Consider the following 25,521-nt stretch of genomic DNA (forward strand, 5'->3'; position numbering starts at 1 on the left):
CAAAATATCCCAAAATACTTGGCTTACCTTAAACAATACAATAATATAATGCTTTTACTTTATTCTCTTCTATTTCCCATCATGCATGAGTTTCACGAGTGAATCATTAAATTTCCTATTCTTTTATCAAATATTGATGTATTGTGTATTATTAGTTGATTAAAAGGAACTTCACTTGTCTCGTAGATGGAGTTAACTTAGTTTGACAGGTCACTTTAAAGTCTTGTTCCAACAGCATTAAGAGATTTTTAGTGTTTCATCACTTTCTTTTTCACTTCGAAAAAGTGACCAATGAGTGTTTCGTTTGTTGCCAATCTCCGACGTATGTATATTTTACTTTGTTTTGATTTTTTTTTTTAATTGTGGTTTTACACATAAGCGTTGCGAATTTTTACATGTGAATAAGTGGTTATTAGTGATGTAGCATAAGGAGCACACAGTACGCAGTTTTGTCGTTCTTTAAGAATCTAAACAAGCAAGTTTAAAACAACGATAACTAAACAAAATAATACACACATATTAAATAAAGAATCTGGACTCAAGGTATGAAGCACCAAGGGATTGATCAAGGGGATGAACGTCGGAACCTAGTCTATAAGCCACTCTCATGATCAATATATAAATAATGATTAGAACAATGAACTGTCTCACTCTCGTAATGTAACAACTCTAAAAATATATACTTTCGAATTGTAGTTGCAAATTTTTGGCATAAATCAAAGACTTATTGAAGTAGCTACCTAATAATACGTTGATCATCCAACCATTTAGAGAAAAAAAAAATCAAAAAGCATCTAGTAGATGCTATTATTATCCACAAACAAAATTAAAAATTTTCCTTACATAGTTACATACAGCGCCATTGTGATTCAATATAAGCATGCATGCATATACATACAGGACAAAATTTACAAGAAAGTTTGATTAATTAATTTGAACATCAACTTGGTTCCCAGCAGCTGCTGCTTCATCTTTGAAGCGTTGTTTGAGCCCAGAATGGGCCATCATAAGCCGTACAAACGTAAGAAACTCCCCACCTTTGTTCAAATAATGAACATCTCCCCTGCAATGGGTGCCTGCATATAACAGCAACTTCACCCACATATCACTCAGAAACCCCCACATTTCCTTTGAACCTCTTCCGCCATTATCACCTTCTGCGGCGGCGGCGTTTGGAACACGATCACTGAAGCGTTTCAAACCCTTTGCAAGCTGAACCGCCTCTTTCAACACCGACTTACTCCCGATACACTTCCCTTCCTCATCTCCCACCTCCCACAACAACTTCTCACTACCCACTCTCCTTTTCATGTCTTCCCACCTCCTTATGTGTTGCTCCCTCCTTGTTCGCACCCTTTTCTTATTCCTACCTGTTTTGGTACATGTTAAATTTTTTTAAGTGACTAGAAAAACCCACATGGTCCAAGGTCCTAGTGTGGATGATGTAGTATCTACGGTGAGTATTCTCTACGATCTACGGTTCTAGGTCAGTTCTGGGTTTGGGTCCTTAGCCTAGTCTGCTTGTAGTAGGTATCTGAGCTTACAGCTAATATGTAAAAATAGCCAAAAGTCCCCTGACAGTCATAAATGCAATATTTATAGGGGACGTGAGGGGACAGGTCTCGGACCAGCGACATGCGTGGTGCATGGAGACCATGCACGGGTCCATGATGAGGCCAAGGGGCCTTGGCCACATGCTGTGATACTCCTGAGCACACTGCATCATGTTGCGAGGTACCAGTGGGTCGGCCCGACCTAGACAGGTCGGAGAGTCGGGGCCATGAAGCCATCCACGAGTCTATCCTTCGGCTAATCAAGCCTGGTGAGCTCAGAAGGTCAGGAAGGCATGCCCTTTAGGTCGGTCGTGGTCGGGTCAGACTTGACCCGCCCCAAGGTCTGTCACCGACCATCGGACATGCAAAGTGTTCGGGGAATAATCCCCATCAAAGGATCCTAAGCAGCAAAGATTACAAGGGGTTAATCCAGTTGTCTATACCTGACGGGTTCAAATCGAAAAGGTCAATATGCCAATATATAGGGTCGAACTTTTAACCTTAGTTACTAAATAACCATGGCTGGGTAGGCCCATACTATGTTAAATTTCAATTCAAGGTTCCTTAATTAGATACGTTGTACTAAGGTTAATTAGGTTAGATATGTACCTGCAGCATTTTTGTTTCTGGAGTTTTTGAGGTTAGTGAAGGCCTCCTTGATGTCCTCCCAGGTTGATTCCAACATGTACTTCATGTATTTGACGTAAGAAGGTTGTTTTGAGGCTAACCTGCAGGTGAGTTCCTCGCGGGTGTGTTCAACTTCTTCCCAACATATGTCTCTGAATCTCATTCCAACGTTTCCGGGCATGGCCGATGTGATTTTCCCCTCCACCACCAGAAGGTACGCCAAATATTCCGAGATGTTTTGGCATGTTTCTCGGTTCTCATCTTCTTCTTCTTCCTCGTCATCAATGGCGTAATAGCATATATCGGTAGCAACATGCAAGATTAGCACACGAATGTCGTATTCGTACTTATGCAGGATGGAACATATTTTACGAAGCTCCGGAATCTGTCTGTCTTTATCTTCCGCCGGTGCTGTTTCGCTGCCGTTCTCCGCCGCATGCCGGTGGCGCTCCTCCGCCTCATTCTTGATGTGCTCGAACACCATCTTCCTCAAGCTCGTCTCCACCGGCTCAAGTTTGGTGTACTGAAACGAATCAATCCTCTCGATGAGTCCGAAGTAGTCGAGGATCTTGTCCACCCATTCCCACCGGCTGTTCAACGAGTGGTTCAGCAGACTGTACTGATTCATCGTCTCCGACCACCGCTGTTTCCGAGAAATCCGGTTCTTTATGAAGTTGACAATTCTTATGATTCTCTCGTTCCTCTTCATGCACAAAACCCATCCCCCGATCCGTTTCTTTACATACTTAAACATCCCGAGAGGATCTCTCCGATCTTCTTCATCCGGCCATTGTTTTAACCGTTCGTACTCCTCCTGCGCGTCCTTCATTATGGCTACGGTCCACTCAGAGAATACGAGCTTCACCATAGCTATGGAGTCCAAGAGGACGGCGCCGCCCAGCAAGATATATGTGACAGAAGTGTCCCGGGCATGAATGGTGCTCTTGTTCCGGTAGAAAAAGATGAGTGTGACGACTATAAGTGCGATGTGGAGCACGAATCTGTATAAATAGCCGAACCAACTGATCCACTGGACGGAGGCCATCTTGGTGAACATGGAGTCGTACATGAAGTTGAGCTCCACTTCCATCACTTTAAACGCATCCTCATGCCCCAGCTTCAAGAAATCTTCCATGGCCTCCTTACTCTCAGTAATGTGAATAAATGTATGGTCCAGGATGAACCCTCTGAACATTTTGTAGAGCTTGTACCCTTTGTACATGATCTCCACTTCATCTCTGCAGATAGGCCAGGGGCCAGTTAAGCCTTTCACAAACTATTGGATCAAATTAAAATTCGATTTGATAATACATATTTTAATATTTTTTACTATTAAAAGTAGAGTAAATATATTACACACCAGTATTACCAAAATGATAGTTTTGATGCAACATATTTACTTCTACCAATTTTCATTCCCGACTAATGTTTTAGTATCAATTTTAGAAAAATGACAGAAATGTGAAGATGAAACATGCAATTCCCCAAAATATGACAAACAAAAATTAGTTGGACGAAAATATGAAAAACACATTTAGAAAATGTGTTTTATCATATTTCCGGTCAAATTTATAACGCAAGTTTCACTTGCGTTTCTCGAGAAAAGCAAACTTTTTTTTTTTAAATTTTGGTTTCTCCGGCGAAGGAGAAGGTAACCAAACTGGTCGCCTTCTCCTTCACCAGAGAAACTAGCGACCGGTTTTGTCACCGGCTTCTCTGCCTTCTCCTTCGCTAGAGAAGTCGGCGACCAAAACTAGTGTCGTTGGCTTCTCCGGCGAAGGAGAAGGCCACTCGTTGCCTTCTCCCCCTCCGGAGAAGCCAGCGACACCATTTTTTGTTGCTGGTTTAATTTCTCCAGCAACGAAGAAGGCGACCAGTTTAGTTGCCTTCTCCTTCGCCGGAAAAATCAAAATTAAAAAAAAAAAAAAAAAAGTTCGCGGTAAGTGGGATTTGCATTTGAGAAACACAAGTCTCACTTGCATTTTAAGTTTGACCGGAAATACAATAAAGCGCATTTTTCAAATGTGTTTTTTTTTTTTGTCTAACTTTTTTTTTTTGGTCATATTTTGGGGAATTGCATATTTCACATTTCTGTCATTTTTTTCAATTGTTTTAGTGTCAAAATTTATCAGGCCGATCACCCATTGTTTAAGACATGCTGAAATCTACAATTTTTAAATGTATTTTTGTCATTTTCACCTTAAAGATTCCAAGTTGAGCATTAATAAATGAATTTAAAAACTAAGATGATCTTAATTTGTAGTTCTTCTCATTCTACCTTAATTTAATGAGGAAAACTGTAAATTGGAACCGATCTTAGGGGTTAAACTGAGATCCTAATTTTAAAATAACAAAAATACTCTTATAAAATGAAGCAACTTAGATTATTTGAGCTCATTTATAAATTTTTTAAACTCCAAGTGAAACAATATAGAGTTCAGCTCAGCTCATTTACACCCCTACCTGCAGGTGCCGGCCTCCAAGTCCCGGTAGCCGGTCTCTTGCTCCGCCGGCGTTTCATCTCTGGGCTTTAATTCCTTGCGCATGGAGCGGCGCATGATCGACTGAGACGCCAAGTACAGCGACCGCGTGCGCTCCGCATACTTGACGACTCCAATGACGAAGACGATGAGCGTGGGGACACGTAAGTCATGGCTGAGGTAGATCCGGGAGCGGTAGAAAACGAGCAGGACCAAGAAAACCTGGACGACGAGGGAGAGAAGGTGGCGGTGCCATAGATCATTATCCTCTATGGCGAATGAGGTGATGGTGTGCGGGCCGCCCAAGTGGAGCAGCAGAAACGCCGCCCAGAAAGCGGCGATCTGGCTGGGGTCGCCGCTGTTGATGAGACCTATGGCGAAGCTGGCAACGTTTTCAGCGGTCAAATATATGACCCAGATTAGCAGCAGCGTCATAGCGCTCTTCCTGTTCTTTCTCATCGGCCCCAGTAAAACCAGTATGGTTTGAAACAGAAGACTCCCCAATATAATGGTTTGGATGTCCCATTTCCCCCACACCGACCTCAGTACCTTCTGTAATTGTTTTTCAGGATTCCCTACCCCCATCAATATTTTTTTGGCTTATATCTCAGTCAGACACAATGACTAATCTCTTACTGAATTACAGGCACCGACTTTCTTTTCAGTGGAACAGCTGTTCATCCACCGCCCTGCAAGTCCCATCCCAACATAATTAATTTAAGATGAGGATATATAGGTACAACAAATTTGGAACATTTTATGTCACACTATTATATATTAATTAACCACATATACATACATAGACTTCTCCTTAAATGCGGTGGCGTCTTAACGTGCGATTGGTACGATCGCTTAAAAAAACACCAATAATTTTACACAAAATAGTCAATAGTATTAGAAAAAATGCACATCAATGAAATACATAAATACACCACAAAACATCCAAAAAATGCACCATATCTCCTCCACACTTAATTATGCATTTTCAAACACTGTGTGGTGCGTTTATGTCTATCTAATGATGAGTGCATTTTTTGATGTACTTGTGTATATTTTTTTGTGTGCATTTCCTAACACAATTAATGCATATTTGCATGACTATTGGTGCGGCCGCATCCTGACCGCATGTTAAGATGCGACCTCACCTGAACTAAACATACATATAACCAAAATACCAATACGTAAACATAACAGATATAATATGAGACAGAATCATTGATAAAATTAAGATTAAAATAACTATAACATAAATACTAAAACTGAAGACACAAAATCAAGTGAACTTATTATCAGATAACTACTAAATTAGAAAACGTTGCCATAATCGAGTAATACCCATGAAATTGAAGAGTGAAGACATACATATATGGGAGAGAGAGAATGGAGTGAACTTACCTGGTTGGTGGGTGGTTTTGTTGAGGTGTTTATACACTAGCACTTGTTACTTTCCATATATAAATATAAATAAAAGAATATGGACAGACCCTTTGAGTTACTCAATTGGAAACATTATTCTTAGCTTAAAACCTTTAAAAAAAATTGTTATTCTCTTCCTTTATTCTTTTGTCTGCCTCACAACTCCACGAGTATCACGAATTGTAAATTTCCTTTTCTTTTTCTTTTATTTTTTTTCCAACTAAAAACTAGTAAATGCATGAAATCATTAGATTTGCTGAATATTTTGTGTTAAATAATATATAAATTTAATTTTATCCCTTAATTTTGAACAAATTAATTAGACATTCATTAATATATTCACTTTCCATTTAATAATTTATCATAAGTCACTAACAGGGCGTTTGGTTGGAAGGATTTTAAATTCCCTTCCCACTTAATTCCTACCTAATTCCAAAGGCCATTAAATTCCGTAGTTTGGTTGGAGGGAATTGCAATTCCATGGAATTGCAATTCCCCCATTTTCATGGAATTAAAATTTCATGTCCCCCCTGGGATTTTAATTCCTGGGAAAAAAAGATAGTGATGAGTCAAAATTACCCCTTCATTTTTTAACCTAAAATTAATGTCTAACAACAATAATGGACATTTTTTACTTTATACTACTTATTCCCTTTCAATTCCCATGTATACCAAACATTGGAATTGAAATTCCCAGTAATTTTATTCCTGTCAACCAAGCACTGAAATTTAAATTCTCACTTTATTCCCAGTAATTCAACTCCCATGAAATTACAATTCCTTTCCCACATAATTCCCCCCCTCCAACCAAACGCCCTGTAAGAGTGAGTGGCAACCAAAGTCTAGCAGAAGCTAAACTTTAGAAAGAAAGAAAAAAAAAATTATAGCAGAAGCAATATATAATAGAGAAAAGGGTCAAATAGGCCCCTAAACTTTACCTTAAAGGTCAATTAGCCCCCTCAACATTAAAAAAGGTCAATTAAACACTCAAACAAGTTAAATTGGGTCAATTAAGCCCAAAAATTGATAAATGACCTATTATTACAGGTCATTTTAATTCCGGCAATGGATTCCGACCACCGGTGACTAATTCCGGCCACCGGTGACAATTTCCGGCGGCCGGCAACAATTTCCGGCGGCCGGAGAGATTTTCCGGCCGTCTTCCACAGGAGAAGACGACCGTCCGGTCGTCTTCTCCAATGGAGAAGACGACCAGACGTCTGGTCGTCTTCTCCATTGGAGAAGATGACCAGACGGCAGTCTTCTCCATTGGAGAAGATAACTAGACGGTCGTCTTCTCCATTGGAGAAGATGACCAGATCTGGTCGTCTTCTCCACTGGAGAAGGCGGCGGACGGCCGCCTGCCTGGAGAAGGCGGCCGTCCGGTCGTCTTCTCCAGTGGAAGACGACCGGACGGCCGGAAAATCTTGCCGGTCGCCGGAAAATCTCGGCGGTGGCCGGAAATTGTCCACGGTGGCCGGAATCCGTCGCCGGAATTAAAATGACCTGTAATAACAAGTCATTTACCGGTTTTTGGGTTTAATTGACTCAATTTAATATGTTTGAGTGTTTAATTGACCTTTTTTAATGTTGAGGGGCCTAATTGACCTTTAAGGTGAAGTTTAGGGGCTTATTTGACCCTTTTCTCTATATAATATTATAACAAATTAGATATTTATTTTTTGTGCGGACATATATTACTTTAAAGTTATTATCATTGAGGCAGTGTTTAAGATTAGTTGTATGCTGAGTTCATATCTTCGTTTGAATTATGTTGAAAACTATTGAATTAGTGTTTACATGTTGTGTTTATGTATAGGTGGACAAAATTTTCTTACTGTCATTTTGACACGTTCGAATATGTATTGATATTAATTATAATAATAAAGTTAAACATGTTGAAAGAATGGATAAACGAATTAGATTATATTACTAATACAATTGTAACATTGAACATTTGAATTGGATTAAATATAATTAAGAACAAATTGCACTTTTGGTTTTTTGAGTATTAGGGTACTGACAATTTGAGTACGTGATTTTCAAAACTCCCAATTTAAACCTTTAACTATGCATTTTTTGGCACATTTGGTCCTCCGGGCCAAATTGCCGGCCAATTTTGGCCGGAAAAAGATATAATCCTTCGAATTAATTTCTGATGAGGGTAAAAACGTCATTGAGTGAATGTATTTGGGGGGAAAACACCTTCCGGTCAGTTAGTCAACAACACCACTTGCAAATTGGGGGGAAAGCAACGAATTGGGGGGGGGGGGGGGCGGGGGGGGGGGGGAATCCAAAGAACTTCATCTTCGACTAGTCATCTTCTGGAGCATCGATTGTGTCAAGTGGTCTGGAGCATCGATTGTGGACATCATCTTCTGGGTTTGAAGAGGGCGAGCTTCATCATCTGCGACTGGAATGGGTCTACAACTAAGTAAGAAAACTTTTGTTCGGAGTTTAAATTTGAAGAAATTGATAGTGTCTGAGCATATTTGTTGTTTGGGTTGCCTATTTTGGGTGTGTGTGGAGTTGAATGACAGTGTGTACATATCTAGGGTTTTGTCCTGGCTTTTAATATGCATAGAATATATTATGTAGTGTTGTTTTGTTCTGCGGGGACCATTTATGGGCAAGTATTTTTAACATTTCGTCTTATTGTGTTGTGTGGGCACCACCACTATACTAATACTTTTGTCAAGCATGCCATGTGCATAAACTGGGAGTAGGAACAATTTCTGTATACCTTTATTACTTTGTGGTCTGTGGGGTCCAATATGTTGACAATTGCATGTGTTAATGGTTTCTTTACAGGGGATGGAGTTGGTCCTTTTTCTGTTTTCGTTTGTGGCCTCTCATTACATATTCAACTACATTTCCTAGTTTTGGTGTATTATGCCTGAGTTTACTTATCATGTTTGTTTGTTTTGTCCCAGTTGAAGCCAAAAAAAAGAGTCATTTATACTGCCACACAAATCCCCATCCACCTTCCTTCAGGGCACAACCAGCCTCATGAGGCTGTATCTGGACAGCATCCACCTGAGACAGAAGAGCACATTCCCTCTGGTGACCAGCAGCAGCAGGAGCTAGATGACCTACCAGCAGCACAGCAGCTAGATGAGCAGGACCATAGTCAATCCAAGGACAGTAAAGGCAAAAGGAAATTGAGGTCCTCCAATAGGAAAAAACCCTATTATACCAGGAGCAAGACCACCTTCAAATCCAAGTTCTTTGGAAATAAGGGTGAACCAATTGACCTTGACTGATTGCAAACTAGGTGCTTGTTAGGTTGGCTTATGACTGTGTTTTGAAAACATGATGGATAAGTTAAGGTCTCTTAGCTGTTTTGTATGTATTGTTTAAAACAGTCCAGTTAGTCTCTTTTGGGTTGTCTTGGCTGTTTTGTATCAAACTACTCAATGTACACTGGTTTTTGTGAATGGTAATGCAGCAGGGATCATGCTTTTGTCCAACATATGTATCCAATAAATTCATTACCAAAAGCAAGACTGGAATTCATACAGTACCAAAACATATATATCCAAAAACCAAGCCTAATTCATTAATGACCAAAACCAACCATAATTCATACATTACCATAATACATTACCAAAACCAACCATACTACAGACATTACACAACACCATAACTTGGAAATTTCATTACCAAACCCTACTACCAACTACTGCTACAAATATCACAATCAATACTACTAACACCTTGTTGATGGACTTCAAACCTTGTTCACTTCTCAGTTTCGAATTCAATTTTCGTATCTCTTCATCTTGTCGGTTGATGCGTTTAAGCAATCCTGGAATTATTCGCTTTGAACGATAGCACATTGGAGTATCATACCAATCAATAAAATCACATCCCACCTTCCTCTGCAATAATAAACAAATTGCCAAAAAAAAAGGATTTAAAATAATTCCTAAAACAAAAAATATCTGGAAATTTGGTGTTCATAAATTAGGTATTAACTAATTAATTGTGTTTAAATTAGTTTCAAACCCTAATTTATGAACACCAAATTTCCAGATATTTTTTGTTTTAGGAATTATTTTAAATCCTTTTTTTTTTTTGGCAATTTGTTTATTATTACAGAGGAAGGTGGGATGTGGTTTTATTGATTGGTATGATACTCCAATGTGCTATCGTTCAAAGCGAATAATTCCAGGATTGCTTAAACGCATCAACCGACAAGATGAAGAGATACGAAAATTGAATTCGAAACTGAGAAGTGAACAAGGTTTGAAGTCCATCAACAAGGTGTTAGTAGTATTGATTGTGATATTTGTAGCAGTAGTTGGTAGTAGGGTTTGGTAATGAAATTTCCAAGTTATGGTGTTGTGTAATGTCTGTAGTATGGTTGGTTTTGGTAATGTATTACGGTAATGTATGAATTATGGTTGGTTTTGGTCATTAATGAATTAGGCTTGGTTTTTGGATATATATGTTTTGGTACTGTATGAATTCCAGTCTTGCTTTTGGTAATGAATTTATTGGATACATATGTTGGACAAAAGCATGATCCCTGCTGCATTACCATTCACAAAAACCAGTGTACATTGAGTAGTTTGATACAAAACAGCCAAGACAACCCAAAAGAGACTAACTGGACTGTTTTAAACAATACATACAAAACAGCTAAGACCTTAACTTATCCATCATGTTTTCAAAACACAGTCATAAGCCAACCTAACAAGCACCTAGTTTGCAATCAGTCAAGGTCAATTGGTTCACCCTTATTTCCAAAGAACTTGGATTTGAAGGTGGTCTTGCTCCTGGTATAATAGGGTTTTTTCCTATTGGAGGGCCTCAATTTCCTTTTGCCTTTACTGTCCTTGGATTGGCTATGGTCCTGCTCATCTAGCTGCTGTGCTGCTGGTAGGTCATCTAGCTCCTGCTGCTGCTGGTCACCAGAGGGAATGTGCTCTTCTGTCTCAGGTGGATGCTGTCCAGATACAGCCTCATGAGGCTGGTTGTGCCCTGAAGGAAGGTGGATGGGGATTTGTGTGGCAGTATAAATGACTCTTTTTTTTGGCTTCAACTGGGACAAAACAAACAAACATGATAAGTAAACTCAGGCATAATACACCAAAACTAGGAAATGTAGTTGAATATGTAATGAGAGGCCACAAACGAAAACAGAAAAAGGACCAACTCCATCCCCTGTAAAGAAACCATTAACACATGCAATTGTCAACATATTGGACCCCACAGACCACAAAGTAATAAAGGTATACAGAAATTGTTCCTACTCCCAGTTTATGCACATGGCATGCTTGACAAAAGTATTAGTATAGTGGTGGTGCCCACACAACACAATAAGACGAAATGTTAAAAATACTTGCCCATAAATGGTCCCCGCAGAACAAAACAACACTACATAATATATTCTATGCATATTAAAAGCCAGGACAAAACCCTAGATATGTACACACTGTCATTCAACTCCACACACACCCAAAATAGGCAACCCAAACAACAAATATGCTCAGACACTATCAATTTCTTCAAATTTAAACTCCGAACAAAAGTTTTCTTACTTAGTTGTAGACCCATTCCAGTCGCAGATGATGAAGCTCGCCCTCTCCAAACCCAGAAGATGATGTCCACAATCGATGCTCCAGACCACTTGACACAATCGATGCTCCAGAAGATGACTAGTCGAAGATGAAGTTCTTTGGATTCCCCCCCCCCCCCCCCCCCCCCCCCCCAATTCGTTGCTTTCCCCCCAATTTGCAAGTGGTGTTGTTGACTAACTGACCGGAAGGTGTTTTCCCCCCAAATACATTCACTCAATGACGTTTTTACCCTCATCAGAAATTAATTCGAAGGATTATATCTTTTTCCGGCCAAAATTGGCCGGCAATTTGGCCCGGAGGACCAAATGTGCCAAAAAATGCATAGTTAAAGGTTTAAATTGGGAGTTTTGAAAATCACGTACTCAAATTGTCAGTACCCTAATACTTACAGGACCAAAAGTGCAATTTGTTCTATAATTAAGTTTTGTAGTAGTGAAATATGGGATGTTATATAATAAATTAAGCTCAACATTTTATTTTTTTTGGGATGAAGGAGTTATAGACCCGACCCGAACAGAAATAAAATAAATTGCCCCGATTCGAGCCCCAAATCTTAACATTGCTCTTGTGGCGGGAAAAGAAACCTAGGTTTATACATACTGCTTCCTGTGCTTGTTTAGGGAGAGAGGGAAGAGGCAATAGCGATGGCGGATGACAAAGAGAAAGGAGCAGCAATGCCGGAAGTGGAAGTAGAAGACCTGCCGAAGACTATCGTTCGCCGGCTAGTGAAGGATAAGCTCTCCCAGCTCTCTAAGGACGGTGAGATGTCACTTCTCCGCGAGGCTCATCAAGCCTTCTCCGAGAGCGCACGTATCTTCATCCATTACCTCTCTGCTGCGTAAGTTCTCTGGATCGCCCAAATAACCTATCTCCGCCTTTGGTTTCTCCGTAATTCCATTTTTGTTATTCTTTTTGGAGTGATAGCTGATATGGCTTTGTAACAATTAGGGATTATTTAATCTTTGCGGAATGATAGAGTTGCTTTATGTAACATGAATTAATAGCTTCGTCTCACTAATTGTTGTAAATTAATTGATTAATATTAAAAGGGTTTTTTGTCACTACTTAGAAAATAAAGAAAAATTCACAAAGTGCAAAAAAAAAAAAGTTTGCTTTTTGATTTCTTGAGTTGGCTTCATATGATTTCGAGTTTATCTTGTTTACTTTAGTGCAAATGATGTATGCATGGAGTCTAAGAGGCAAACGATGAATGCAGAAGATGTTTTCAAGGCTCTTGATGAAATAGAGTTTAGTGAATTTATTGATCCTCTCAGAGCTTCTCTTGAAGGTTAGTTTTTGTTTATTTATTGGTGTATGCTATTTTCAAAGATCCTGCTTTTGTATTGGTTGACTGCTTTTGAGTGATCCCAGTTCTACAATTTTCTCGGTCATTACTGGTTTTTTGTCATCCTTCAATTATTTTCCTGTCCTTTAGATAAGTGTTACTGTTTTCGGTTTTAGCCAGATGTTTGCTCCAGTTATGAACTACACAATGTTAATCATAAATGGCTTCGCTTAGTTTGTCTAACAAACGTGGAATAGCAAGGACCAAAATACTTTCACCTTGCACAATATTGCTACTGACATATGTGCCTTACCTTATCTCTGTACAGAACAATTTATATTTTAGTTTCTTTCTCTAAACCTCATTGTTTGTTAGAACGCCTTTAGTGCTTCTATAGCAGGAGTAGCCATCTCTATTGACAGGAGCAGAACAGTAATTATGAACAGTAATGACCAACATATTCACTAATTGGAGGAACTGGCTGGCATGAAATTTAACTGCTTTAATTATCCAATTTTTGTGCTTCTGTAATATACACCATTTTGTAGACATTTATGTAGTTACATATGTTTAGGATACATGATCTATTTCTTTTTTGAAACTTTTTTCCTGCTAGAGCCATGTGTGCCTTTTTTCTATATCATATCCATTTCACTGAAAACTATATCATTTTTCCTTAAATTTACTTGGTGGAATTACTTTTTTTTTTTTTTAATCTCCAAATAGCCAAATGTTATCATTCCTAGCATCCACAATGCCAGCCAATTTGTCCCCATATTTTATATGCCTCCAGGAAATGAAAAGAGTTCTGTCAACTTTGATCTGCCTTTCTTTGTTGCTTCTTCTTCCATTCCCCTTCTACCAAGCTCTTCAGCCCATTACTTGCTTGAAAGAGTGTTCAATTGAATAGTTGAACCTACAACTTGCCGTGATCAACAAAATTGCATCCTAACAGCCAGTCATCATTGTTATACACTTTGTTGTCAACCATCTTTTTTTTTTTTTTTTTTGGGTAAACCCCTCTTTTGTGTAATAGCCTGCAAACCAATTGCCAATCATCTTTAGCATTACTGGATAAGTGAGTGCCTTGAAAGTTTTAACTCATTCAAAAACATGTTGGCTATGGAGTTTGACATTGTCAGTTCATTATTATCTTAAGTAAATTCATAAACAAATTTGTCTATTTGTTAGAGAAGTTGATAACTTCACAGCTATCTTGTTTCTTTTATTTTAAAAATTTTTTCCCCTGTTCTTGACAGAGTTTAGGCAAAAACATTCTAAAAGGAAAGCAGCAGCATCAAAGTCAGTGGAATCTAACAAAAAGGCTAAGAATGAAGAGAAACCTGCTGAGAATGGAATGAGTAAAAAGAAACAGGAATCTACAGACAACAAAAAGGGTAAGAACACCAAACCTGCAGTGAAAGAAAATGGTGCAAGTAAGGCACAACCGGTCGGAAGTGAAGAGAAAGATGGAGAAGAAACCAATGAAAGTGAAGAGGATGATGTACAAGAAGGCAATGAAAGTGGAGCGGAAGATGGACAAGAAGGCAATGGAAGTGAATCGGAAGACGAACAAGAAGGCAATGGAAGAGAAGCAGAAAACGGACAAGAAGAAAATGGAAGTGAAGCAGAAGATGGACAAGAAGGAAATGGCAGTGAAGAGGAAGACGGACAAGAAGACGATGAAAGTGGGGACACTGCTGATGATTGAAGAGGCATTTCATTCCTATATTGGGGAAAATGGCATAATTTGAATATACTTTTTATCATATTATTATTCCCCACCATGTTCACATGTTGTGAAGCTGGTAAATTAACAGCAGACACTCTGAACTCTATAAGCCTTCTCCTCTGGTTGCATGGTGAAGTAGTAGTCTAGTATTGAAGGGGCTGAGTAAATGAAATAGTTGTAAATTTTTTTCAAGATTCCCTATGTGAACTTTCCTTTTCCCTGTAATTTGGTGCCAATTTTTGAGGTGTTATGCAGGTTTTCTTACTGCATTTCATATTCATGTGAATGGTGATATTTTGTTCAATTATTAATACATTGAAGGCTTCTCAATATTAGGGGTGTTCATTCGGTTAACCGTTCGGTTAACCGAACCGTTTTAACCGAACCGAATTAACCGAACTTTTTTTTGCTTTAACCGTTAACCGAACCGAAATTTACTCTACCGAATTGACCGAACCGAACTTTTTTTCGGTTAATCGGTCGGTTAACCGATTAACCGAAATTTTTAACCCTAAAATTTAAAATCCATAAAATAATTCCTAAAATAATAATTCCAATTAAAATAAAATACATATCATAATAAATTCATATTATTATGTATTCTATTTGACATTTTGACTATTTTTTATTTTAGTAATTATATATTTAATATTTAATATATTATATATTATATATATATTCTAAAATTCGGTTAACCGTTCGGTTAATTCGGTTAACCGACACTTTCGAACCGAATTAACCGTTAACCGACACTTTCGAACCGAATTAACCGTTAACCGAATTTTAAGAAAACCTTTAACCATTAACCGAACCGAAATATTTCGGTTCGAAAACGGTTAACCGAATTTCGTCGGTTCGGTCGGTTAACCGAAATTTCTCCGAAATTTGCACACCCCTACTCAATATCGACCTTCTTCCTTGTACATGTAAATAAAAATGACTTTACATAGATGATAATAAGAGCATCTACATCAATGGTTTTTTCAAAGTTTTTGAGGATAACATGGCTTAGAGCATCCACACTATGAAGTTATTTTTACATTAATTCTCTCAAGCCAAAATTAATAGCTGATGTGGAGAAGGGTTATTTGAAAAAGATTTGGCCATAAATAAAGAAGGTTGTGAGACGCAGTTGGGTCTCACTGCCCACCCAGCGGGCGCGTGTACGGCACGCACTCGCCTGGGTGATTGGAATCTGGCGGTCACTCTCAAATTAATTAATTAATTTTTGGAGCAACAACGGCAAATCCAGTATGCATATTTCATTGTAAAAGCAAATTGATGTGGGTTAATTATAGTATGCATGGTTCATAATTCCATAATTAAAATTATAAATTTATAAATAAAATAGATAAAGAAATAATTAAAATATAGTGGGTTTTTTTTGAATGCTAAAATATAGTGGGTTAATTCCATGTTTCATTAAAATTATAAATTTATAAATAAGATAGATAAAGAAATAATTAAAATATAGTGAGTTAAATGGTGGATCCCCAAAAAATTGAGAAATAACTTCAAACTGATGTGGAGAAAATTTTTTTGTGATATACTGAATGATAAGGTGGATGTTGGGGGCCCACAAATAATTCATAAAAAACCCCAACTGATAAGGTTGCTCTTATATGGAGCAAGAGGAGTTTTGTGGGTCCCATCAGAAGAGAGAAAAGGAAAAAGAAAGGCTCTATAGCGGTGCGTGGCCTAATAGTGCCAGCTAGCGCGTCCGAAGCTCTATTTTTTATTTTCTTTTTCTTGTTAGACCTGTTTTTTAATTTTTTTTTTTTCATCTTATTTCCTAATTGACATTTTAAAAATTACAAAAAAATCATTGCTATTGAAGATGATGGGAATATGCTCACTCTATCATAGAATTAAAAAAAATTTATTGTTTTCATTGGAGAGCGGGAAATTCTACTATTGATTTTTCAATCGTAATGAATTTTTAAATTTTAACTTGTTTTATTATTTTTGTAGTTTTTTATTTAAAAATATTAAAAGTCCTCCGCCTCCAACTTGAGGAGTTGGGAAGAACAATCTACATACTAGTCCACACTGGTGGTCTTATTTTCTGCTAGGGTTAGGGTTTCCTGGATACGCAATGGCTAACCGTACGGACCCAACGGCGAAGAGCATACACGGAACCAATCCGCAGAACCTTGTGGAGAAAATAGTGCGGTCGAAGATTTACCAGAACACTTACTGGAAGGAGCAGTGCTTCGGGCTGACGGCGGAGACGCTGGTCGACAAGGCTATGGAGCTGGATCACCTTGGCGGAACCTTCGGCGGAAACCGCAAGCCCACGCCTTTCATGTGCCTCGTCATGAAGATGCTCCAGATCCAGCCCGAGAAGGACATCGTCGTCGAATTTATCAAGAATGAGGATTACAAGTACGTCCGTGTCCTCGGCGCCTTTTACTTGCGTCTTACCGGAACGGATATCGACATTTATCGCTACCTTGAGCCTCTGTACAATGATTATCGCAAGTTGAGGCTCAAATCATCTGAAGGAAGTAAGTTACAGAGTTTTATTTTTCCCTAAAAGTGTTGTGAAATTTGTGCTTCCTCTGTTGTGTTGATATTCTGTTTTGATTTGTCTGATTGTGCCAGAGTTTACTTTAACTCATGTGGACGAGTATATTGACGAGCTGCTAACAAGTGATTACTCTTGTGATATTGCCCTGCCTAGAGTTAAGAAAAGGTATGCCATGGTTTCATTTCTTTATTAGTATAGCAAGTTTAAGACTTGTAAAATTCAGTCCCTTTCTTGAATGTTCATATAGGACTTAATTTAGTTATCTGTCCTGATAAATTAGCTGATAATTGTGGGGCTATTTGGCTATAAATGTGCAACAAGCTTTAGGGTGGTCATGAATGGATATATGCTTTACATTTTGTTGCTATGGTCATTTGAATCTAATCAGCTCCTTCTATGTAAACTTTGAAATCATCCCCCTTGTGTTGTCTTGAATAGTTGAATGTTGCTTGCTTCTTCTACATGTCTAGTTTCTCATCTCTTGTTTTTCTTTTTTTCAGATGGACCCTTGAATCTCTTGGTCAATTGGAACCCCGAAGAAGTGCTTTGGAAGATGACTTTGAAGAGGAGGAGGAGAAGGATGAGGATGAGCAGTTAACTACTGGATTAGATGATGGGCATGATAAGGTTTGTGTTTTAGTTTTGTGGTTATCACATATATTTCCATTTAGTTATAGTTTTATATGTTCTTCCTTGGATTGCAATTTGGATGCAGGATTATCATCATGGTCACAGTCCAACAAGGGAAAGAGATAGGGACAGGAGGCGAGATAGAGATAGTCACAGATACAGGTACTATCCATTATCTTTGATCGAAAACTTTGTGGCTGATGAAGAGGGATTTGCTTCCCCTCTTGGGACTTTTATACCACTAATCATTTTGCAGCACCAGACAGGGAACTGACTAGTAGGAATTGAATGCATGTGACTCTTGCTTTTATACTGGATTAGTTTCTATGCATGTGATGACATATAACTGCCCCATCCTTTTCTTTTAATTCTTTTGTTCTTGCCTTTTATCCTTTCTATTATGTGTATGTTGGACTTTACATTTGGGATTTATATCTGTTGATACATCATGATAGAAAGTATTTTACATTTGGGATTTACTCCGTGTCAAGCGGAAGCTGTTTCTTGAAATATACCACGTTTTTTCACACACTTTCACGTATTGCAACCATCATGGCACTTGAAGCTACTGGTGGACTGAAATGGCTTCCGAGAAGAAAGTTTGATCTTGCCAGGTTTCTCTGTCCTGGCAGTGGGCAGTGAGAAGTATGATAGATCACACATTTCATTTGGTGTTCAAAAGTTACGATAGTACATTAAGCAATGTTTTGTTTGTTTCCTGTTTTACTTGGTTGTCTGTGCAGCTTTGTTGCCCATGTATACTTTATGCCATGTGTTGAGAGCGCCAAACAGCCTCATTTACTCTTTCCTTTGCCAGGGATCGTGATTATGACAGAGACCGAGATTATGATAGAGAGTATGACAGGGATCGTGACTATGATAGGGAGCGGGGAAGAGGACGTGACAGGGACAGGGATAGAGACAGAGATAGAGATAGGGACAGGGAACGCCATCGGTTGAGGGAAGACAAGGACTATGGCCGTGATAGGGATCGAGAAAGGGACAGAGAAGGCAGGGAACGGGATAGACGTGATCGGGGTCGCAGAAGGAGCCACTCTAGAAGCAGAAGCAGAGACCGCAAGGATCGTGATGATGAGCGGCGTAAGAGACATGCTCGCAGCAGTGCTAGTCCCACTAGGGATGAACCCAAGAAAAAGAAGAAAGCTGAGAAGAAGGAGATGAGAGAGGATGGAACCGATCATCCAGACCCAGAGATTGCCGAAGCAAATAGACTGAGGGCATCCCTTGGGTTGAAACCTTTGAAGTAGTAACAAATAGAAGAGCAGTGGCTTGCAGTATGCATGCAATTTGTGTAGTTTGTTTCTAATACTATATAAGCTACTGCAGCTTGTGCTTTTGAATGGTTACTGTACCAAATATTCTAAACCCCTTGGTGCTTGTATAATCATCTTACCCTTGGAGTTGCAATATTTTAGTGGACCAAATCTTTAACCTCAGTCTCAATATTATATTTGTGTTAGAGATTTTTTTTTAAAAAAAAACATTGATTTGATTAGTAACAACTTAGTAGGTAGGAAATTGTTATATCTTGGATCTGAGTTTATTATTTTACCATGCACTGCTCAAGAGGCGCATTGTAGAGGTGATTATGAACAATCAGGCTCGGTCAACTAAAGGCAATTGATAGGGATTATCCCTAGGGCCTCGTGCCTAGCACTTGACTGGTCCAGTGGTCCTGTGCGCCCGGTGCTTGGTTGGCCCAAACCAGTCGGCCCCTACCGGTAAAGCCAACCTTCCCGGTCACTTTTAGTTGCCGAGCTCCATCTAGAGACCTATCGATCCTGGGCAGAGCCCTCCCGGTCTGAATTGGCAGACTGATTGATTTGACGATGGTTAGGAATCTATTATCACGTAGCAACTTCGGACCGGGCAGAGTCTTGCATTCGATGCATGGCCAACACGCGGCTAACATGCCGGAGGTCCGGGTATTGTTCCCGTAGCCTCTATAAATACCGAACCCAACTAGCCATGTAGCTTGAGAGGAACTTTGAACCCGAACTAGCCAAGTAGCTCGGGAACCTCTAGCCCACTGCCACGTTGATCGGGCTAAGGGCAGTGAGTGCGAAGTAACTTAGGTAACCCAGATAGGTAACCGCCCTTTGTAACTCCCTTCGTATCTCATCAATAATAACCGTATTGCGACAGTATTTTACAATACCAGCAACCAACTATAGACAATCAGGCTCAGCTATAGGCAACTATGTTAGTTTACTTTCTCTTAGGAAACTATATTAGTTTACTTTCTTATGGTCTTAGGCAACTATGTTAGTTTACTTTCTTGTGGTTTTTCGCACTCTAAGATTCGAGTTTCTCCAGTTACTAAAAATAAAAATAAAATCAAATAATGATAGAGGGAGAGGAAGAGTTTTAACATCAACAAGATGCTTTATTCATGACATGACATACATGCATATACAAGAGAAGTGGGCAACAACATATGAGACATTAAAGGTGCAGGCAGGCAAAGGCAAAGGCTGATCTGATTACATTTCAAGAGGAACAAAATCCAACTCCTTCAGGACTTTGGCGCATTCTTTAGAAACCTTTTCCTTCATGAAGAACAGCGGGTTGGCATATCGAACGTTGCTGTGCATTCCAACTTTGTCGCTGCAAACCACCTGCGCCTTCTCCAACCCAGCCGCCGCCTCCTTGCAATCCTCCCTCGGGCTCTTCTCCACCGTCACATCGCAGATCTCCTCCTCGTGCTCCCCCTCCACCGTCATCATATACGTCCCGTCGGCGTTTGTTGTCGTCTCCTTGGTGTACGTCACCTCCTCTGTCGTCATATTCCTGCACTCCAGCCGCACAACAGCATCCGCGATGTTCTCGCTGATTCTGGTCTCGAATTTGAGGCGGCAGGGGTCGCAGTAAACCTTGCCCTTCACGGTGAAAGATTCTCCGGGGTGGCAGCTGCCGGAGCCTGCCATGGCGGCCAAGATGCAAAGCGCGGAGATGATTGCAAGAGCCGCCTTTGCCATTGTTGTTTTGTTTGTTTTATTATTGCTTCAATTCTCTTGATGTGTTGTGATTATGGGAACGTTTGAGGTGCCATTTTATAGTACAGTGGAGATCAGAGAGTGATGAAGTCTAATGGTTTACAGCATTCTTCTGCTATCTTTATTGCTTAAGAATGGCTTACAGTTTTTTGTGTTATAACAAAAATTATGCGGAGTACCTTTTAACTCCCACCACTCCCTAAATATTTAATGTCACATAATACCGGCATAGACCCATCAGAGTCGCAAGGCGGGCCGGCGCACCGGACGGAGACGGACATGCAAAAAAACATCATTGGCACGCGTCGTCGGGCAATCGAGCAACCGTGAATCTGCAACATACCGCTTCTTAGGGGGACTACGGCCTTTCAAGCCGCGGAAGTTTGAGGCAATAACAGGTCTGTGATGCCCTTAGATGTTCTGGGCCGCACGCGCTACCCTGATGAATGCTTTGTTTTAATTAAACAGTCGGATTCCCCTTGTCCGTACCAGTTCTGAGTTGGCTGTTCGACGCCCGGGGAAGGCCCCGAAGGAGCCGTTCTTCGAGCCCCCAACTTTTGTTCTTGATTAATGAAAACATCCTTGGCAAATGCTTTCGCAGTTGTTCGTCTTTCATAAATCCAAGAATTTCACTTTGGCCCTGTTTGGTAAAATGGCGGTTAGCTGATAGCTGATAGCGGTTAACTGATTGTGTTAATTAGAGGGTATAAATAGTTGATAACATTAACTGATTGTAGAAAAGTGTTTGGTAAATTAGCTATTAGCTTATAGCTGTTTGGCATATTTTTTTTTCTCAAAAAGCTAATTGAAAAAGTTGTTTGGGGTAGCATTTTGAATTTTAGCCTTTTGGAGTTGTAAAAAGCTAATTAACCAAACATTTATATTGATATTTTAACTAAATCAAACAATTAATAGTGATCAAATAAGTCAAAATTAACCTATAGACCAATTTTTTACCAAACAGGGCCAATATATATTTAAAATTGAGGGTATTAAATATTAATGCCTGTTATCAAGTTGCTTGTGGTTCACTGGTATCCGGTTGAGCCTCAGTGGTCTTCAGGACGGAGGCAAAGCTCATCATTAGAATTAGATCTTTAAAACGAAATTAAAACAAAAACATTCTTATACAAAGTATGTTTGTCCAAATATTATATCTTGCAAAATATTTACACATAAAGAACAAATATAACTTTTTGCATGAATTATATATATAGTAGTCAATCATCTTTGGATATTTAGGATTACATAATATACTTCATAACAATTTCAATTGATCAAGACATACTAAACTGAATCTCTGTCTATATGAGTTAGAGTGAAACTCATCATTCAAATCGAATTAAAATTAAAAACAATGAAAAAAATCAAGAAAAAGTCCAAAATATCAAAAAAAAAAAAATAATAAATAAATAAAAAATACTCCGTACTATGTAAACTTCATAAAATATACTTTACAATATACTCTGACTAAGTGCAGTGTAGGTGCACTATGTGTGTGTTTAATTGTTAAAAAATAAAATATTTATTCAATTAATTTATTAATATATAAATTAAATTTAATTGGCAAAATCTAATAAATATTACGGAGTATATATTTTTAAATATTTGTAATTATATAAAATTGGGTCCCAAATCCAAACCCTCGCTTCATTCAAGGCGCAATCCTGCAGTCAAATTTTTCTCTTACCATTTTATACACGGTACGATATATGCATATATATGAGTAAAAATGCAATAATTATGCATATAATAATGTGAGTTCATGATTGACACGTCCCCAGAATCCAATCTGGCCGATTCTTGAATCCAACTGGTGTACAGCTCTTTATCGAAACCTATGCCACCAATCACATCAAAGAATTGGTCTTTTTCCTTCTCGTTTTACAAAATCACAAAATATCAAAAATCAATTCTTTATTGCAGAAACCAAAATTTGAATCTTTGGGGTTGGGGAAACAATGACAGAGGTCCTCCATTCGTCTTGCTCCTCTCCATCGTCTTCTCCTACAGTATCCGCACCCACCCGGGCATTGTCTTTTGAGGATGAGGAAATAGATAAGGAGAGAGATCAGTTGTCTCTGTTGGCCATTTTGGTGACTTTGTTCAGAAAGAGTTTCTGGGTGACTTGCAAGACTGATAATGGGGAGCTCTGTGGTCCTGCCGCCGCCGGGGGGATGGAGATTGGATGGCCTACTAATGTGCGCCACGTGGCTCATGTTACCTTCGATAGATTCAATGGATTCTTGGGTCTGCCTGTGGAGTTTGAGCCCGAGGTTCCCAGAAGAGCCCCTAGTGCAAGGTACAATATCTCATCTCAAAATTTGATATAATTCTTCAGTTGGGGTAATCATTCATTGCAGTAATGTGAGTTAATCTTGGTCTGTCTCTTAGATATTTGCTGCTCCTAATTCCTAAATGGGTTTCCAATTCAGTCATTTGTAGTTTCCTAGGATGCAATCTAAGTTATTGTTTTCAAGGTCAAAATAATGTCTTTAAGATTGTTAAAGTTTGTTCCTTTTGCTTAGGGTGCTACTAGAAATGCTATATATTTGCTAGTTGAATTGAGAATAAGTGACCATTTGGATGGCTGTGTTTTGTTGTTTGTTTTTGGAACTGCAATTGAGCATGAGAACCTATCTAATGGAGTAAGAAAGGGTATTTAAAGCTGAGATCTTGATTGCCTAAAAAAGCTGAGGACATAATGAAACTGATGATGATAATTAGTAAAAGTGAAACTAGAGTTTCATTTGCCCGCTTGATGATCTAACTATGTTTGTTTCGCTTTTACAATCTAAACTTCTTGCAGCACTACTGTTTTTGGAGTGTCAACGGAATCTATGCAATTATCATTCGATTCCAGAGGGAACAGTGTTCCGACTATTCTCCTGCTGATGCAAAGGCGTCTATATGCTCACGGGGGCCTGCAGGTACCACATTGTTTTCTTCACGTTTATACTGATTGAAGAATTGGTAGACTCACGGAAATCACCTGTAACTTTATTTGTTTATTTATTCGCCTTGCATATATGTTGTTCATGGCATTGGCTCTTTAGCCCTGACCAAATTATTGACCATTATGTGCACAGGCTGAAGGAATTTTCAGAATAAATGCAGAGAACGGCCAGGAGGAGAATGTAAGAGACCGGTTAAACAGTGGAGTAGTTCCAGAAGACATTGATGTACACTGTCTGGCAGGCCTCATTAAGGTTTTAACTTTGTCACAATTCCCGTGTTAATTATTTATTCTGGTCAGACAAATCTGTAGTTATTTCCCCTTTTATACCTTAATTATTTACAGGCTTGGTTTCGAGAACTCCCGAGTGGGGTGTTGGATTCTCTTTCTCAGGAGCAGGTAATGCAATGTGACTCGGAAGAGGACTGTGTGGCGCTTGTGAGACTATTGCCTGCCACGGAAGCTGCTCTGCTCGACTGGGCCATCAACTTGATGGCTGATGTTGTCCAAGAAGAACATCGAAACAAGATGAATCCACACAACATCGCAGTGGTGTTTGCCCCTAACATGACACAGGTAACATTGGATTGCACTTCTATTTTAGTATCCTTTGTCTCTATGTTGTCCAATAAGAATTGTTTTTGTTGAATTCGATTGTGCAAATGGTCTCTGTGTTCTTTTTTGCAGATGGCAGACCCATTGACTGCAATGATGTATGTAGTCCAGGTGATGAACTTCTTGAAGAGACTTATCGAGAAGGCATTACGGGAAAGAGAAGATTTCCTTGCAGAACTATATCCGACTTTCAGCCTCGAGCCATCTGGTGAGAATGGCCACCAAAGTCCACCACAGCTTATCCTGGGGAAAAACGAAAAGTCAGTTGAAGGGTTGGCAGAAGTGTTCTCCGAAAAGGAACCCTACCCGGAGAGTTTTTCTGATTCTAATGAACTTTCTAACCGCCATTCAACTTCTACGGAGGAATCTGATACAAGCGGGTTCAGTGTCCACACTATGACGAATGCAAGAGAAGCTGGTGTCTTGAATTTCGTGCTGAATGAAGAGCAGACAGACCGGAAAGTAGGCCGGTCTAACAATTATAAGCAGGGTAATGGCCCCGTGACAGTTAATGTGCTTCGGGCTGTTGTTCAATCTCTAGGAATCGATGTTAAATTCCAAGGAATTAGCCATTTCAGCCGAGTCGATTCCATTTCAGAGCGGGTTGAGACCTGGAGATGAAGAAAGGCATTATAGCTTCCAGTCTTCTGTTTGATTCTGAAATTTGTGGATTGGCATTTGTTTGATTCTTTAATTTGTGGTGGCTGTGAAGGTTTGATTAACTTGTTGCAGTTTCATGTACATCAACATTCTGCTAACTGAATACTAGAATTCAATTCGATCTCATGTTTTGGTTTGACTCTCCATCTATTATGCAACAATATTGTCATGACTAGAAGTTTGTGTGGGAGAATTGCCTTTTAGAACTACTTTTCATCTGATGTGCCAGATTTAGAATATACCCTCAACTTCAATGGTTCATGGCCAAAATATCTGCAAGAGAAAACTTTGAAACAGACAACCTGGTTTAGGATTATGATGACTGAGTTTTCAGAGCTCAGATGAACATACATAATAATGTATGCATCATCATATATATCATATCTGATAAGAGTGGTTGGAGGAATGTTAAAAGAAAGAAGGAATAACAAGATA

General features: G+C 39.1%; 5 protein-coding genes across 8 annotated transcripts; 3 read left to right on the forward strand and 2 right to left on the reverse strand.

Moving 5' to 3' along the window:
• Positions 1–779: 779 nt before the first annotated feature.
• LOC109169237 lies at positions 780–5,346 on the reverse strand. Of its 3 annotated transcripts, none has more exons than XM_019318089.1 (3): positions 4,651–5,346; positions 2,163–3,422; positions 780–1,370 (listed from the first exon to the last, which is right to left on the reverse strand). In XM_019318089.1, exons 1-3 carry the CDS (start codon positions 5,243–5,245, stop codon positions 925–927), a joined length of 2,301 nt encoding a protein of 766 aa, XP_019173634.1. In that variant the 5' UTR covers positions 5,246–5,346; the 3' UTR covers positions 780–924. The 3 variants fall into 3 exon arrangements, with proteins under 3 accessions (XP_019173634.1, XP_019173633.1, XP_019173631.1); XM_019318088.1 differs by having other exon boundaries at positions 2,163–3,418; positions 4,644–5,346; XM_019318086.1 differs by having other exon boundaries at positions 2,163–3,421; positions 4,644–5,346.
• A 6,871-nt stretch (positions 5,347–12,217) lies between these two features.
• LOC109169235 (DNA polymerase epsilon subunit 3) lies at positions 12,218–14,991 on the forward strand. The gene is made up of 3 exons (XM_019318084.1): positions 12,218–12,499; positions 12,831–12,949; positions 14,206–14,991. Exons 1-3 carry the CDS (start codon positions 12,306–12,308, stop codon positions 14,655–14,657), a joined length of 765 nt encoding a protein of 254 aa, XP_019173629.1. The 5' UTR covers positions 12,218–12,305; the 3' UTR covers positions 14,658–14,991.
• Positions 14,992–16,686: 1,695 nt separating this feature from the next.
• On the forward strand, positions 16,687–19,307 carry LOC109169286 (pre-mRNA-splicing factor 38). The gene is made up of 5 exons (XM_019318160.1): positions 16,687–17,185; positions 17,283–17,373; positions 17,709–17,835; positions 17,924–18,000; positions 18,656–19,307. Exons 1-5 carry the CDS (start codon positions 16,774–16,776, stop codon positions 19,104–19,106), a joined length of 1,158 nt encoding a protein of 385 aa, XP_019173705.1. The 5' UTR covers positions 16,687–16,773; the 3' UTR covers positions 19,107–19,307.
• Positions 19,308–20,224: 917 nt separating this feature from the next.
• Positions 20,225–20,880, reverse strand: LOC109169250 (anther-specific protein LAT52-like). Its single transcript, XM_019318107.1, has one exon. It carries the CDS (start codon positions 20,835–20,837, stop codon positions 20,343–20,345), a length of 495 nt encoding a protein of 164 aa, XP_019173652.1. The 5' UTR covers positions 20,838–20,880; the 3' UTR covers positions 20,225–20,342.
• A 1,750-nt stretch (positions 20,881–22,630) lies between these two features.
• LOC109169232 (rho GTPase-activating protein 5-like) lies at positions 22,631–25,258 on the forward strand. Of its 2 annotated transcripts, XM_019318082.1 has the most exons (6): positions 22,631–23,157; positions 23,665–23,785; positions 23,945–24,064; positions 24,157–24,387; positions 24,499–24,796; positions 24,830–25,258. In XM_019318082.1, the coding sequence occupies exons 1-6, from the start codon at positions 22,817–22,819 to the stop codon at positions 25,045–25,047; spliced, it is 1,329 nt and encodes a 442-aa protein (XP_019173627.1). In that variant the 5' UTR covers positions 22,631–22,816; the 3' UTR covers positions 25,048–25,258. The 2 variants fall into 2 exon arrangements, with proteins under 2 accessions (XP_019173627.1, XP_019173626.1); XM_019318081.1 differs by having other exon boundaries at positions 24,499–25,258.
• Positions 25,259–25,521: the final 263 nt, after the last annotated feature.

Source organism: Ipomoea nil, unplaced genomic scaffold (assembly GCF_001879475.1).
Source record: "Ipomoea nil cultivar Tokyo-kokei standard unplaced genomic scaffold, Asagao_1.1 scaffold3267, whole genome shotgun sequence".
NCBI classification, from domain to species: domain Eukaryota; kingdom Viridiplantae; phylum Streptophyta; class Magnoliopsida; order Solanales; family Convolvulaceae; genus Ipomoea; species Ipomoea nil.